This window comes from Mustela erminea, chromosome 5 (genome assembly GCF_009829155.1).
Source record: "Mustela erminea isolate mMusErm1 chromosome 5, mMusErm1.Pri, whole genome shotgun sequence".
In the NCBI taxonomy this organism is placed as follows: Eukaryota; Metazoa; Chordata; class Mammalia; order Carnivora; family Mustelidae; genus Mustela; species Mustela erminea.
In genome coordinates this window covers 111,239,117-111,254,144 of record NC_045618.1, presented here as the reverse complement: position 1 = coordinate 111,254,144, position 15,028 = coordinate 111,239,117, and the positions used below count along the sequence as shown (strand labels likewise).

The 15,028-nt window shown below is 41.9% G+C and overlaps 1 protein-coding gene across 13 annotated transcripts in view; it reads right to left on the bottom strand.

Moving 5' to 3' along the window:
• Positions 1 to 15,028, bottom strand: part of SYNE2 (spectrin repeat containing nuclear envelope protein 2) — a 330,018-nt gene that overhangs the window by 54,582 nt on the left and 260,408 nt on the right. For all 13 annotated transcript variants that reach the window (XM_032344453.1, XM_032344442.1, XM_032344445.1 and 10 more), the window contains 9 exons: positions 14,646 to 14,798; positions 9,305 to 9,475; positions 8,729 to 8,859; positions 5,905 to 6,109; positions 4,191 to 4,370; positions 3,348 to 3,476; positions 1,939 to 2,093; positions 1,683 to 1,827; positions 447 to 541 (listed from right to left, as the gene is read on the bottom strand). In XM_032344453.1, coding sequence (XP_032200344.1) covers positions 447 to 541; positions 1,683 to 1,827; positions 1,939 to 2,093; positions 3,348 to 3,476; positions 4,191 to 4,370; positions 5,905 to 6,109; positions 8,729 to 8,859; positions 9,305 to 9,475; positions 14,646 to 14,798 — 1,364 coding nt within the window. The remainder of the gene's footprint in view (positions 1 to 446; positions 542 to 1,682; positions 1,828 to 1,938; positions 2,094 to 3,347; positions 3,477 to 4,190; positions 4,371 to 5,904; positions 6,110 to 8,728; positions 8,860 to 9,304; positions 9,476 to 14,645; positions 14,799 to 15,028) is intronic.

Sequence of the window (15,028 nt, the reverse complement as noted above, 5' to 3'; positions counted from 1 at the left end):
TGACCCACGCCAATGCCATGTATGTAGCACAGAGAGAAATCCGTTCTCTGACAACTCTGTGACACAGCTACCTGCTGGGAAGAGCAGCACCTTAAGAATTCCTCTTTAAATAGCAAAATGTCATGAGGCTACAGGCAGAGAGGAAAACACTACAGAACAATCCTTTGGGGGTAAAAACTTCATTAGCGATATTTGGTGAGTGGGTATTTGCAAAGTACTCATCTATTGTTGCTAATGCCACCCCCCTACCGTACACATAAGTGTGACTGACCTTTCGATGGCCACATGGCAAGTCCCCATCCTAATAGGAGACTGGCCCCATGACAGGCTATCAACCAACATGGCTGCCGGTTACTGATGTGGTCGAGACCCACATGGTGGAAGGCCAGCTCCCACTGTGTGACCCTCCACACCCGCACAATCATCATAAGCCCCAGATGGCTTACCTCTTCTCTATTTCTGTTGTGTCCAAGAGTTGCAAGCACTGGGTGACATAAGAATCAGCAACTGTCTGGTTTATAGAAACTTCAGCTTCTAACATCTGTATAGGAGTGAAAATAGAAGGTATCGGCTAATAGATTTCTTTTTAAGAAACCTGGAACTTGTATGTCCCATTAAAATCTAAGCTCCTATAGGACATGTGAGAAGATTCATTTTCAAATTATTGGAGCCTCACTGCAAAAAATGCTCGGCCATCATATCCACAGGTGTGTGGATACAATCTCAGAAGCAAACAGGCCAAATAATAATGACATCTAATGCCCATTTATTGGGCATTCAACACTAGTTAGGCACTGTGTAAAACATGCATGTCTCCCTAATTCCTCAATCTTTAGAGGTAGGTACTATTTTTTAGAGATTTTATTTATTTGAAAGAGTGAGCAAGTGAGAGTGGCTATGAGAAGGAATGGAACAGAGGAGAGAGAGAAGCAGACTCCCTGCTGAGCAGGGAGCCTGAGGTGGGGCTCTACCTCAGGACCCTGGGATCCTGACCTGAGCCAAAGGCAGATGCTTAACCTACCGAGCCACCCAGGTGCTCCAGACTAAGTACTATTACCATACCCATCTAAAGACGAGGCAACTAAGATGTAAAGAGGTTTGGTAATTTAATCAAGATTATTCAGGGTGTTTTGGTTCAATGAACTTCATTTTCACTGGAGGGCATTAATGTAACAAGCAGACTTAAATCAGTTACATTAAAAATTACAGTGACCTAATCATGCATACTTTCAAAATGCAGTATCTGCCTATAACCACTAAGGGTACTTCCAAATGTCCATCAGCCCATGCATGGGGAAATTCCCCTGTCCAATCATTAATGCTCCAATTGCAATTCTACTAGGTGCTTCAATATTTTAGAGAATTATTCAGTGCAAATGCAGAGATGAAGCTGCAGTATTTCAGCCTGGTCTTGGTATGTTTGCATTTTATGGGAGCCAAGTTGTGCTAGAAGCTTCCACCTACTGCAGAAAATCTAGGAGTTCTCTCATTAACAAAGTGGAGCAGTAAAAATGTTGAAACTTATGAAATGTGTGAGAATTTTACAATCAACTGACCAATTAATCTGCCATAAGACTGACCTTTGGTATCCAAGGGTTGACAGATTTAAAATAAAATACAGTATCTTTTCCCAACTCCTGCCCAGAGTGAGGGCACAAAGTAGCGGGAGAGCAAAGATTTACCTCGTATGTTTTCTGCTGTTCCAGAAGAGCTGGGAGGCTGTCGGCAACATTCACCTCGAGTGTCTCTTCTATCTTCTCCAAAAGTTGGACCCATTTTTCGCAGCAATAAAGGAACTTTTTATTCAAGCTAGTTCCCTGCAGCTCACTGCAAAGGTTTATAAACAAACAAGAGTCATAAAACAATGTCATTCCTGAGCTTAAGCTGGTCACTGCAGCTTTTCACGGAAACAGAACGGTAGGGACAGGATGCTCTGACCTGCAGTGTTCCAGCGCCGTGGCCGTGGCCCGAATCCACTGCCGGTTCATGTTCTGTAACGTCTTTACGGCTATGTCACTAACTGGGAGCTTGAGGCTTACTTCATTCAAATGCTCAACAGCAAGTGACTGGGCCGTCAGTGCCAGCACGTGGTTCTATTAAAAAAAAATTACATTTCAGGTTTCTGGAGGTCAATAAGCGACCTAGATGATGAAAAGACCTCAGAGATCCTGCAGACCACCCTTATCTCAACCATGAGGGAAAACGGGGGGCCTAGATAGGTAAATGACTGGCCCACAGTCAAACAACCAGCTAATGCGAGAGCTGGTGAACCCTGATCTCCCAATCCTGCGGCTTTTCTAGAACAAGTGCACGTGTGGTCAGCACCTGAACGCCCCAGGAAATAGAAAATCATGTCAGATTATGTTTTTAAGAAAGATGGAAATTAGGGTTTTTTTTTTTTTTTTTTAAAGTACCCATTTAGGACCTTCAAAAGTCCCATGTAGTCTGCCAAGAACTTGACCTTCAAGAGATCATGTAGTTTACCCACAAAAAAATAACCCCGGTAAAGCATGGTACTTAAAACATCCGTATTTTGATAGGATATGAAATCACAAGAATGCAAACTCAGCAAAATGTTATTTTTAAAATATTCCAGGGACAGCATCTAGGTCAATGATATGCTAAGCAAGCATCCTTCACAATATCCATGATATCACTACGGAACTCTGCCACAGTAATCCAGGCCAGGGTCAGCAAACTTTTTCTGTAAAGGGCTACATCATAAATTTTGCAGCTTTTATGGGCCATTTGATCTCTGTTATAACAAGTCAGCTCTGCCCCTGCAGCATGAAAGCTCCCAAAGAGAATAAATAAATGGAGGGGCATAACTGTGTACCAGTAACACTTTATATGATCAGGTGGGAGACAGGGTCTGGACAGTGGGCCACAGTTAGCTGACTCTTGATCTAGGTTATGGATATCGGTCCTTAGGTGTCTGTAGGATCCAGAATTCTTTAATTTATGCTACTTCCACTAAACTTATTAGTTTAATAAAGAAAGAAAAACTACAAAATTCATTTATAGGCTATTTTACTTTTGATCTTCAACTAACCAGAGAAATTCAATTAATCACAACAGCCAGTTCCTAGATTATTCTAGTTCACTGAAGTTAATAGTAAAGATGTCAAAAATTTTTAAATCTACTAAATTTACCATGGCATATTACTAAAATAGATCTCTGTGTTGTCATACTCTTCTAGGCCTTAGGGCAAATAAGGCCAAGAATGAATGGCATATAAACGACCGTGCTCCAGTGACGATACAAACAAATTCTCTAACTCAACAGTCACTAGCCTTTTACCTTATGGTGAGTCTAAGCCCTAAGGAAATACAAATATTGGCAATACCAGGAATAAGTCAAGGTTTTCCTCCTTTTCTTGATGGTAGAGTTTATCCAAATTCTCTTCTTCACGCATGATGAGACCTTTTAAAGATTCTAAGCTGTCCCCAAAATCCTTGAACTGTGACAGAACAAACTAGAACAAGAGAAGTTTTCATTAGAAACCATTTTCATGTGCATATGTAACAGAATTATGCACAGTCTTGGAAGCTGATAGAAGCTCAAGGTGCTTTCAACCCCCAGCAGCTCATTGTTATCTTGACTACTCAGAGATGAATATTCAGAAGACTCCTTGTTTTCCCTCCTGCATTCATGCCTCTGGCAAAGCTCTGAACCTTCAGGGATGACTGGATCACCTGCTTGGGGTGGTCTAGAGAGGACGGTTCATGAGTCCTCTGCTCCCTCAGTCTTGCTAGTTAAATTTTCTCTTCCTGTTGATACTGACATGTGATATTGGAGCTCTGGGGCCTTCTGTTCTTTCTGACAGCTCGTGCACTAAAGGTTTTTCCAGAAATGAATAAAGAGTATAACAGATGGTTAAGCTTTAAGCAGCTATTTCCATGACTCAAGGACCCCCTTTGGAGATCCAAATAACTATGCGATCTGAACAGTGTAAGGAATCTAATAGCTCATTTCTTCAACTAACACGTTCAATGAAGAACAGAGGTTTGCACATGACCTGCTCATTGCCCAATGTGATTGAACGGTCATCGGAGGGCATCTTGATTCTGTAGTTTCCCTGAGGAGCCTTCCATACAGCACTAAAAACTATTACTTCGCAAGATATGAGGGATTGAGGGTAGCTTGCCAATGCCCAAGATTACAACTTGAATGGAAATATGAGATGAACCTCAAATTCATTAGCCTTCACAAGCAGCATCTTTTCCAAGTAAGCAGCCCTCTGGAGGGAATTCAGTTGTGCAGAGCGGGGCACATGGGTGCCGGACTCTGGGAGCTGCGGAAGTCGATCAAGGAGAGTGGAATTCTGGAGAAAGGCTTCTTTTGTCTCCTGTACATCATGCTGCAGTTCCTGGAGGAGAAATAGTGGACAGAAAACACTTCTACCTCCAATCGTAACACAAATTCCCATGCTCACTACTCTGTCAACATCTAGGAGAATTTCTGCCCTAAAATTGTGGGTGTGGCTCTTTGTTAGCGTTTATTTTTTTGATAGTGTTTAATTTTTTTAAAAGATTTTATTTATTTGACAGAGTGAGATCACAAGCAGGCAGAGAGGGGGAAGCAGGCTCCCTGCCGAGCAGAGAGCACGATGAGGGCCTCGGGGCTCGATACCAGGACCCTGGGATCATGACCTGAGGCGAAGGCAGAAGCTTAACCCACTGAGCCACCCAGGCACCCCAACAGCGTTTATTTTAAAGAACTGAAAAAACCAAGCTTTCATTATATGAGGTGCATCAGTGGTGCTCTTCAGAAACATGTCAGTTTAGAGCTAAAACTGACAACCGATCAACAGAGTTTGGGCCTTCCAGTGTAAAGACTGGAGACCACCCGGGTAGATTCCTCTGTTTTATGTTTCTAATCATCGAACACTTCAGGGATCTGCTTTAAGGCTATTTTATGAATCAGTGCAACTCTATCCTGTGTTTGAGATTTTATGACATAAATGGGCTCATTTGCAGAGACTATAGAATCTCATTAATCAAGCTGATTTTAGGGCTACTCTATAAATACAGCGTATGTGAAATCTGTTTAAACAACAGATCAGGTAGAAGTTAATCTGAAATACAGGTATTTGTTGGATTGCCTAAGTTGATTAACACTTTTTTGATTTGACCCTTGGTATCAGAAGATACACACAATGCATCTGGTCACCCAGTTTAAAACTACAGAGTGGGGTGCCTGGGTGGCTCAGTGGGTTGGGCCGCTGCCTTCGGCTCGGGTCGTGATCTCAGGGTCCTGGGATCGAGTCCCATATCGGGCTCTCTGCTCAGCGGGGAGCCTGCTTCCCTTTCTCTCTCTGCCTGCCTCTCCATCTACTTGTGATTTCTCTCTGTCAAATAAAAATATTTTAAAAAAACAAAAACAAAAACAAAAAACTACAGAGTATTCACTTTCTGGGCATTCATCATTCTAACAGGATAAAATTATACAACTTTTAAATATAGTCTAAAAATCATTAGAAATGATTAGAAACCCACAGAAATGCCATATTAATGTGGCATGGATCCATGATTATCTCTAAAGCAAGACCATAGATGTGAGTGTAGATGATCATACTCAGTTGAGATACTTTTGCCTTTGTTGGAGACCTGGTATGAGGCTTTTGCTTTGGAGATTTACCTGTTAGACTGAAAGGGGAAACCTGAAATGAGATGCTGTCAGGTGCCCTTGACCTACTTAACCCGCTGCCTAGACCTCACCTCTGAGCAGCCACCTGTCTCTCCCAACCCTGCAACACCCAGGCTCATTCGTGTCCTACATGGGCTGCTCATGAACCTGTCCTGACCCACTTCTTTGTCTCTGTGGTCTGTCTAGTCCCTGGATCATGGCCCTATCTGTTGGGCTGTCTTGGCCTTGGTTTTCCCAATGGACTTTGCAACCACCTTTACATCCTGCAGGGCTGGGGTCAGGATGTCAGCCAGGTTGTTTCCAGACATGTTGATGTTTTCAAGCTCTTGGTACTTTGCTTCTTGCTGCTCCAGCCTCGCTGTGGCTTCCATGTGAGCACTGTTATATGCCTTCCAGAGCTGGAGCAGGCTCTGGGCCTTCTGCAACTGGTCTGCAATGTCTTGGTTTACCTGGGTCCACCTGTCAAAACAACATGAACAAGGGGACGCTCAGACCACCCGTCCCACTGCAGCAAAAGCACAGTGCACACATTCTGCCGACAGGTAAATAAAATAGCAGATAGGCTGTTGAGACATAAATGACATTTTTATTAATGTTATCACCATTATATAAACAGAAGTTCCAAATCAGGACATTTCATCAACTTTGTAATTCTCAACAAAAACTACCAAATTTGTGACTGGCAAGATCTATCGTATCATGAATATCTGTTAGGCAAAGATAGAAAACGTGCTGAACTGCAGGCCTGATGAAACCTTCTCCACATGGAGGGTCTCCTGGTTTAGAGATGGGGGGGGGGTCATTAAGTAGGCCTTATTTAAATTGTGCTTATGCCAACCTTATTTTATTTTATTTTTGAAGATTTTATTTATTTGTCAGAGAGAATGAAAGAGAGAGAGAGAGAGAGATCACAAGCAGGAGTAGGGCAGAGGGAGAAGCAGGCTCCACACTGAGAAGGGAGCCTGATGTGGGCCTTAATCCCAGGACCCAGGGATCACGACCTGAGCCAAAGGCAGATGCTTAACCAACTGAGCTACCCACGCGTCCCCAAATTTATTTTCTAATTACAAAAGCAACATGTCCCTTATGTAACAGCAGGAATAATGGAAATCATTTTTACTCCACATACAGACTGTAGTACCTTTCCTATATGACTTAAAAATTTCCCCGTTATTAATAAAAAATAAGCAAGTCTTATTTGAAATGGCCATATATAGTAGTCTTTAAATGGTCTGGTTTTTGTTTAATTACCAAATTTGAGATTAATGTGGATACTGAAGTAATTTTCAATTTTTGCTTTCAAATCTAATGCTCACATATAACTTTGTTCAAAAGGCCATTTTTTGTTATTTCAAGACACTGGCCTTAAACTAGATTTCTGAGAGAATTACTCTAGTCAAGGAATAAAAATATGTAAATATTTTTAAGGTTATAGGTATATATATGGTCAAACTAGCTTTCTGGAAGCATTGTAATATTTACATTTTTACCTGAAGAACATGAAAATGCTGTTTCAGAATATCCTTAACCCTGCTAAACAGATGGAAAAGGAAAAATGGCACAACTGCTTCATTTTTATGAATTTCAAAAATCTTAGCGAAACAGTGTGTGTGTGTGTTTTTTTTTAAAGATTTTATTTTATTTATTTGCAAGAGATCGAGTGAGCATAAGCAGGGGGAACACGACAGAGGGAGAACGTAGGCTCCCTGCTGAGCAGGAAGCCCAATGGGCTCAATCCCAGGACCTCAGGATCTGACCTGAACAGAAAGGAGACACTTAACCAGCTGAGCCACCCAGGAATCCCAGAATAGATTAAAAAAAAAAAAAAGATTATTTACTCATTTATTTGAGAGAAAGAGCACGAGAGGGGACACATCAGAGGGAGAAAAAGACTCCCCGCCAAGCAGGGAGCCCAATGTGGGACTCAATCCCAGGACTCGAGGACCATGACCCAAGCCAAAGGTAGTCGCCCAACCAACTGAGCCACCCAGGCGCCCCAGAATAGTTTTCTCTTAACAATATTTTTTCCCAATTATATATACAACATACACTCCTTATAAAATAAAAACAAAACCCCACAAAACATGTATGTTTAAATCTATCCCTACGTCTGTATCTAGCTTATCTACCTACCTTTCTACCTACATACTAGCCTACCTATCTATAAAGAGAAGGTAACAAAACCACCTGACAGCTCATTAATGTACAGGTAATAATCATGAACACTTTGGTGCTATTTTCTGCAACCTTTTCCAACAAGCCTTCTGGTGCATTCTTGTGCCAACAATGTAACAAGTGGCAACAGCTGAATCTGTTTATAGCAAACCGCAATGCCATGTTTCGAGGGCGGCCCCGATACCAGAAGTGGCATCAGATCCGTGTCTAGGTGCCTCCTTTCTCTCCCTCCTTCCCTTCTCCCAGTAAAGACTGGATCGTGAGTTGAGGATGCCACTTCTGCGGGGTAGATAAATTGGACGCCCCCTGCTCAACACTTGTTGAGAGTAGATTTCCAGAGATGCTGACTCTGCGTGGAGGAAGGATCGAGAAAGGCACGGAGGGTAGCTCGCATGTCTTTGTCATCAGAGCAAATGATCTTTAGGCCAAATTTCATGCCCTACTGAGCAAAAATAAAAGCCTTGCAATGAACTAGGGCCACACTCCTTAGAAGGAACTTTCTACCATAAGCAGTTCATCAAAGAATTCTTTCCAACCTCGTAAATCATCTCCCCGAGGAGTAGTAACATCCCCTTTCTTCCATCTTACGTTTCCAGTGAAACAGATTGTCCATCTAACTACCCCGTAAGCCCGTCTCTGCCCAGGATTTTGGTGTCCCTGAGACTCCCCCTAGGCCGCTAGTCTGTGCCCTCTGAGAGTGGAGACCCTGGCTACAAGGTAAGAAACAGCCTTCCCCAAATCAAATCTTACATAACCAGACGCTTCAGAGCAGAAGCCAGAATTGCACAAACCCAGTTATCTCCAACGACTACGAGGACTTCACAAAGCCGCTGTAACGTCATTCACCCCACCACAGGGAGATAAAGATACCTGCTGTTATTCAAACAGGATCTTAAAGCATACCTGGCATGCGTGCTCTGACATTTCTCTTCCATTATCTCGGCAACCGAGGGGCAGCGGTCCTTGAGCTTCCCAACCACCTCCTGCAGTTTCACCCAACGTCCTTCACTGCCCTCGGCTTCGTCTTGAAGAGACTGAGAGGAGAGAGTAGGAATGTTCCTTTCAGAACGGCCTGGCCACGTCCAAAGGAGGCAGCGGCTTTCCAACACGTACTGCCACATCACAGTAACACGAACACTCAAACTTTAACAGGACTGGGGGAAATTATTAGAAATGTGAAGAAGAAAACAACCGAATGGCATTCTTTCATTTAAGAAAAGAACTTTAAAAAGGACACTAACAGACACACACTCCAACAATGACGAAAAAGCCTAGGTATCCTTTTACGAAGTTTCACTCATCGGGCTCATGGGACTCATTTTGGAATTCCGTGTTATGCTTTTGATGCTGCTTTTTAAGATACTATTGTGTGCTTCTCTGTGGACAGCACCAAGGACATTGTGTCCATTTCTGGGCTTGAATCCATTGGAGATTTTCTGCCAACAGTGGACGCACTGGGCCAAGATGTGGTTAATTTACCTGAAGGCTCTCCACCTGGCATCTTAAGGCTTCTAATGACAAAACCACAGGCTTGCTGTGCTCCATGCAGTACCAGAATCGGATTGTCATCATCGTCACCTCCTCATACAGTTTATCACAAACCTTCCACTGCTGTAAAACAGACTGCATGGAGGTCTTGAGCTCATTGACCTGTATGAGAAGTGGAAACATTTAGGAAATCATTGAGAAGAGGCTCTCTCATCATCTTCTCCCTTCTAAGGATTCTACCATGGGATCCAAATTAGGCATCTCAATTGGAGGGTACTGGGTGAATGTCCGTGATTAACCCAGGTGGGAAGGGTAGGTTAATGAACTAAAAATATCAGAGAGGACTAAGTTTTAAAACAGGTGAATGGAAAAGAGCCCTAAGGCCAGAAGGATCAGCAGAGATAAAGCTCAGCCCAGCAGGAGACAGCCCAGGGAATGAACAACAGGTGGGGAATCAGGATCTGTGAGCATACATGTCCGTGACAACCTGAGCTTTCTGATCTCGGACAAGTTACTTAACCCTTGAACTCATTTCCCTACTCACAAAACAGATAAAATAAATAAAAACACAAATAACACAGTGTCTGTGAAAGTGTTCTGAAAATTGTAAAGCATTGTAAGTATAAAATGTTTTCTGTTGGCCAGCACTGAGTCACTGTAAGTTGGAGAGGCACATGCTCGGTCAAAATGGTACGCAAGGACCAAGCAGGAGGAAATGCAATGGCGGGCTTATTTTATCCTTTAGTATGTTGGATAACTGTAGGAGGCTGAAGCATGTCAACGATCTCAGATACAACTGAGAATATGTATGTATATTTATTTCTATATGTTGCATAAAGAACATTTACAGCTCAACAATTAAAAAAAGCAAATAACCAAAGAATTAAATTGGGCAAAGGATTGAACAGATACCTCTCGAAAGAACATCCACAGTCATTAGAGAAATACAAATCAAAACAACAATGAGATGTCATTTCACATCCACTAAGATGGCTATAATCCAAGTTGGACAATAACCAGTGTTGGCGAGAGTGTGGAAAAACTAGAACTCTAATATATTGCTGGAAGAAACATAAAATGGTACAGCATCTGTAGAAAAATATTTGTCAATTCCTCAAAAAGTTAAGTACAGAGTTATCATATGACCCACTAATTCCACTCTTAGGTTTATTCCCCAGAGAAATGGAAATGTATGTTCATACAAAACCTGTACCCAAATGTTCATAGCAGCATGATTCATGAAAAGTCAAAACCACCCAAATGTCCATCAATGGATAAACTAAGCGTGCTATATCCATACAATGGAACATTAGTCACCCATAAAGTTCTGACACAGACTATAATACTGATGTTGAAAACATGCCAGGTGAAGGAAGACAGAGAAGACCGCATGTTGCATGATTCCACGTGTACAAACTGTCCAGAATAGGCACATACATAGACAAAGTAGTTAGTGTTTCTAGGGACTAAGGGAAGGGAGGAATGCAGAGTAATGGGGGTTTCTTTTTGCGTCGACAAAAATGTCCTGGAATTTCACAGTATTAATGGTTTGTCTATCTCTGTCCATACACTAAAAACCACTGAACTGTACACTCAAAAGGGTGGTTTTATGGTATTTGAATTATATCTCAATTTAAAATAAGGATCTGAGTAGAAATGGAGTGTGATCATGATGTTGGCCCAACTGGGCAGCTTCATTTGTGATGTGATGTCAATTTTAGATGTAACCACCCAGTCTGCGCTCAGGCCTCTGTCCTCTGCTTAACATCTACGTGGAGGACACAAAGCGACATTGACAGGCAGGCTTCCTCAAACCCTGCCCCAAACAGGGACAGATAAAGAACCACCTGGGATGCTAAAATATCAGTCTCACAACTGGCAACTGTGTAGGCGGAATGTCTTTACAAGGGCTCACAGGCTCAGGAAAAGAATCCATCCTTAAGAAAGAACAAAAGATAGTAAGGAAACAAAGGAGGTAGGAAGCAAACTCCCTACAGAAAGAAGCTACGACTTCTCTGCGTGGCAGGGATGAGTCAGATAAAAGGATTCCTCCAGGCACATGGCTACACAAGGCACCGCCATGGTCCAGGCCACAGAGGCCTTCCTGGCTTCTACATACCAAGTTGGTACATCTACTGGTCCACTTAAGGGCAACCCTCAGACTATTACAGCTTCATGGAAAAGAAATGGCACATGTGGTTTGAGGGAAAGATAAAAAGACCATGAAGCAAAATTCACTACACCAGAAACAAGGAGGAACATTTTCAGAATGCTAAAAGTAGAATCAGCCAGTAGGGCAGCAGAGGCATTGCTAAAAGCTAGTATGATCACCCCTATTTTACAGACCAGGAAATTGAGCCATAGAGAGGTTAAGTACCTGTCCTGGGACACAGATAAAAATCTGGCAGCCGCATTTTCTATTCAGAGAGAGAATCAAAGCCCTTGCTTTTAAAGATGGGGCTCTACTGACTTTGGAATACTTATGAATGGATGGTCTAGGTTTTGTGTTTTCTGCATTAAAAAACAAAAAAAAAACAAAAAAAAAAACACTTTGGGGCACTTGGCTGGCTCAGTCAGTAGAGCATGCAACTCTGATCTCAGAGGTCACGAGTTCAAGCCCCACATTAGGTAGAGAGATATACTTTAAAAAATAAATTATTAAGAAAAATAGCACTGAGGGGTGCCTGGCTCAGTGGGTTAAAGCCTCTGCCTTCGGCTCAGGTCATGATCTTAGGGTCCTGGGATTGAGCCCTGCATTGGGCTCTCTGCTCAGAGGGGAGCCTGCTTCCCCCCTCTCTCTCTTGCCTGTCTCTCTGCCTGCTGGTGAGCTCTGTCAAATAAATACATAAAATCTTAAAAAAAAAAAAAAGATGTAGCATTGAGATATAACTTACATTCCATATGATTCCCCTATTTAAAGTATACAGTCACCATCATCACCCCAAAAAGAAAACCCACCCAATCGGCAGTCTCTCCTCATTCTTCGCCAACTCTTCCACAGCCATAATCTAGCTCTGCTCCCTAGAGAAATACAATACATAGTCTTCGGTGACTGCCTCCTTTCACTTAGCAAGTTTTCCAGGCCATCAATGTTGTAGTCACTGTCAGTACTTCATTCCCTTTTATGGCTGAGTAATATCTCATTGCATGGATATACCATTTATTTATCCATTCGTAAGTTGAGGGACACTTGGATTGTGTCTACTGCTTAGCTATTATGAATCATTCTGCGAGGAACATTCATGCATAAGTTTTTGGTGTGGACATGTGTTCTCATTTCTCTTGGGTAGACAGTTGGGAGTGAAGTTGCTGAGTCATACAGTAAGTCTATGTTTAAGCATTTTAGGACCTGCCAGGCTTTCTCTAAAGCAGCTGCTCCCTCCTGCATTCACCAGCAGGATGGGTTTCAATGCCTCCATACCCTTGCTAACATTTGTTAGTCTGCCTTATTATTACCACTACTGAGGGGGGTGTAAAGCAGTGTTTCATTGTGGCTTTGCTTTGCATTTCCTTGATTAATAATATTGAGCACCTTTTCAAGTACTTATTGGCCATTCATATATTCTTTAGAGAAATAGCTATTCAGATCACTCACTCATGTTTTCCCTTCAGTCATGTGTCCTTTCTATATTGTAGATTCAAGCCCCTAACCATGCAAATATTTTCTTCTATTTTGTGGTGCGTCACTTCACTTTGGTGAAGGTGTCCTTTCAAACACAAAAGCGTTTAGTGTTGATGAAGTCCAGCTTATTTTTTCTTTCATTGTTTGTGCTACTAGTGTTGTACCCAAGAAACTATCGCCTAATCTACTGACACAGATTTAGACCCAGGTTTTCTTCTAAGAGTTTTATAGTTTCAGCACTTGTACCTTTGATCGATTTAAATTTTTAAACAAGGTATGAAAGTATAGGTCTAACTTCATTCTTTTGAATGTGGATATACAGCTCTCCTAGAACCATTTTTTGAAAAGACTATCCCCCTACCCTGGAACTCTCTTGATATCCTTGTCTAAGAATTAGATGACTGTAATTTGAGGGTTTATTTCTGGACTTTTAGTTCTATTCCATTTATCTGTACATCTATCTTCTATGGTTAGTACCATGTGCATGTTTTTTTAACTTGCATTATCTCAATCTTTTTTACCCTACATTTTTATTATAATCCACTGTGTTGTGATTATCTGTTCAAGTATGTTTCCTCCAGGGAGCTCTTTGTGTGGGATACATTTATTTTCTTGTTTATCTTTGTACTGTTGGCAGTGAGCCCAGTGTCTCACAGAAGATACATTTAACAAATGACTCACACAAGGTGTGTTAAGCTCATCTCTGTTTTCCTGCCTGAGTTCTAAGGGAGAAAGGAGGTTGAGGGTCAACTATGAGTTTCAGTCATAAAGGCTATTCCCAATTCCCTCTTGGAAAAAATGGTCAAAAGTAGCTTTTAGAAGACAACAAATAAATCCACAATAAGGACCTCTGGGAAGTATGGACACACCTATACAATTGGCTAATATTCACAGTTTTTCTCTCCATTTGTGGAGAACCATCAGTGTTGTAATATCTACTGATGCCTATCTTTGCTTTTTTGGTGCTCTAACTCCTAGAAGGGGTAAATGCAGACTTTAACATGTCTTCCATGGTTCCTGGGTGGCTCAGTTGGTTAGGGGTCTGCCTTCAGCTCAGGTTACCATCCCAGGATCCTGGGATGGAGTCCCACAGGGTGGTGGCCCTGCTCAGCAGGGAGTCTGCTCCTCTCTCTCCCTTTGCCCCTCCCTGGCTTGCGCTCTCTTGCTTACTCTCTCTCAAATGAATAAAAAGTACTTTAAAAAAATAAGACCTGTTTCATAAAATGATGAGGCATTTTTTACATGCTTCCTCTTCAACACATGCTGTGCTTCTCCCCACCTCTGAAGTTCTCCATATGCTGACCACACTTCTGACTTAATAGAGGCTACAGGAGACAGGATCACTCCCTCCCTGAGGCACCTCCCTGGACATGCTTTTTCTTAGCAGCTCCTGTGTATGTTCCAGGAAATAGTGCCAGATGCTTGTTGGGTTGGGGAGTGGAGACATCTTTGTCTGTGAGTACATTAGACAAAACAAAGATAACCAAATGAATTTCTAGCTTGCCAATGGTGTTGGAACTGGTGGCTCTACCTCTAATTATCCAGGGCAAAAACAATGGGATCTGAAATGCTTTTCTCTACTTGCATATTTCTCTGAGCAACTCCTCAGTTTTTATTTAGCATGGCATGAGTTTCTGAAATTAAACAAAAACCAAAAAAGATGAAAGAATACATGAAGAGGAACAGTATATTTCAAATGAGTTCTAGTACCTGGTTGATGACACTGCTCCTTTTTTGAAATAACCCATCAATCCTGGATGTTGTGTCTTCCAACAGTGGCACTGTCCCACTCTCCAAAGTCAGGTAACTTTGTCTCAACTCATCCAGGGCTTTGGATTTAACTGCAAGTTGATTTTCTATATCCTGGAAGGGTGAGAGGGGAAAGTTTTCAATGCACAATATCATAGAACAATAAGGTGTAAGAGACAGGAAGAGTGCCCTTCTCTAGTAAAAACGCCATTAGAGTACCTAATTAAATAACATCACACCTAAGCACATTTTAATCAACATACACTGAATTTCTGCAAATATTACAGTATGAGTTTTTATAATAATTTCAATCACTACATAGATCTAGATTTCAGAAGAGTCTA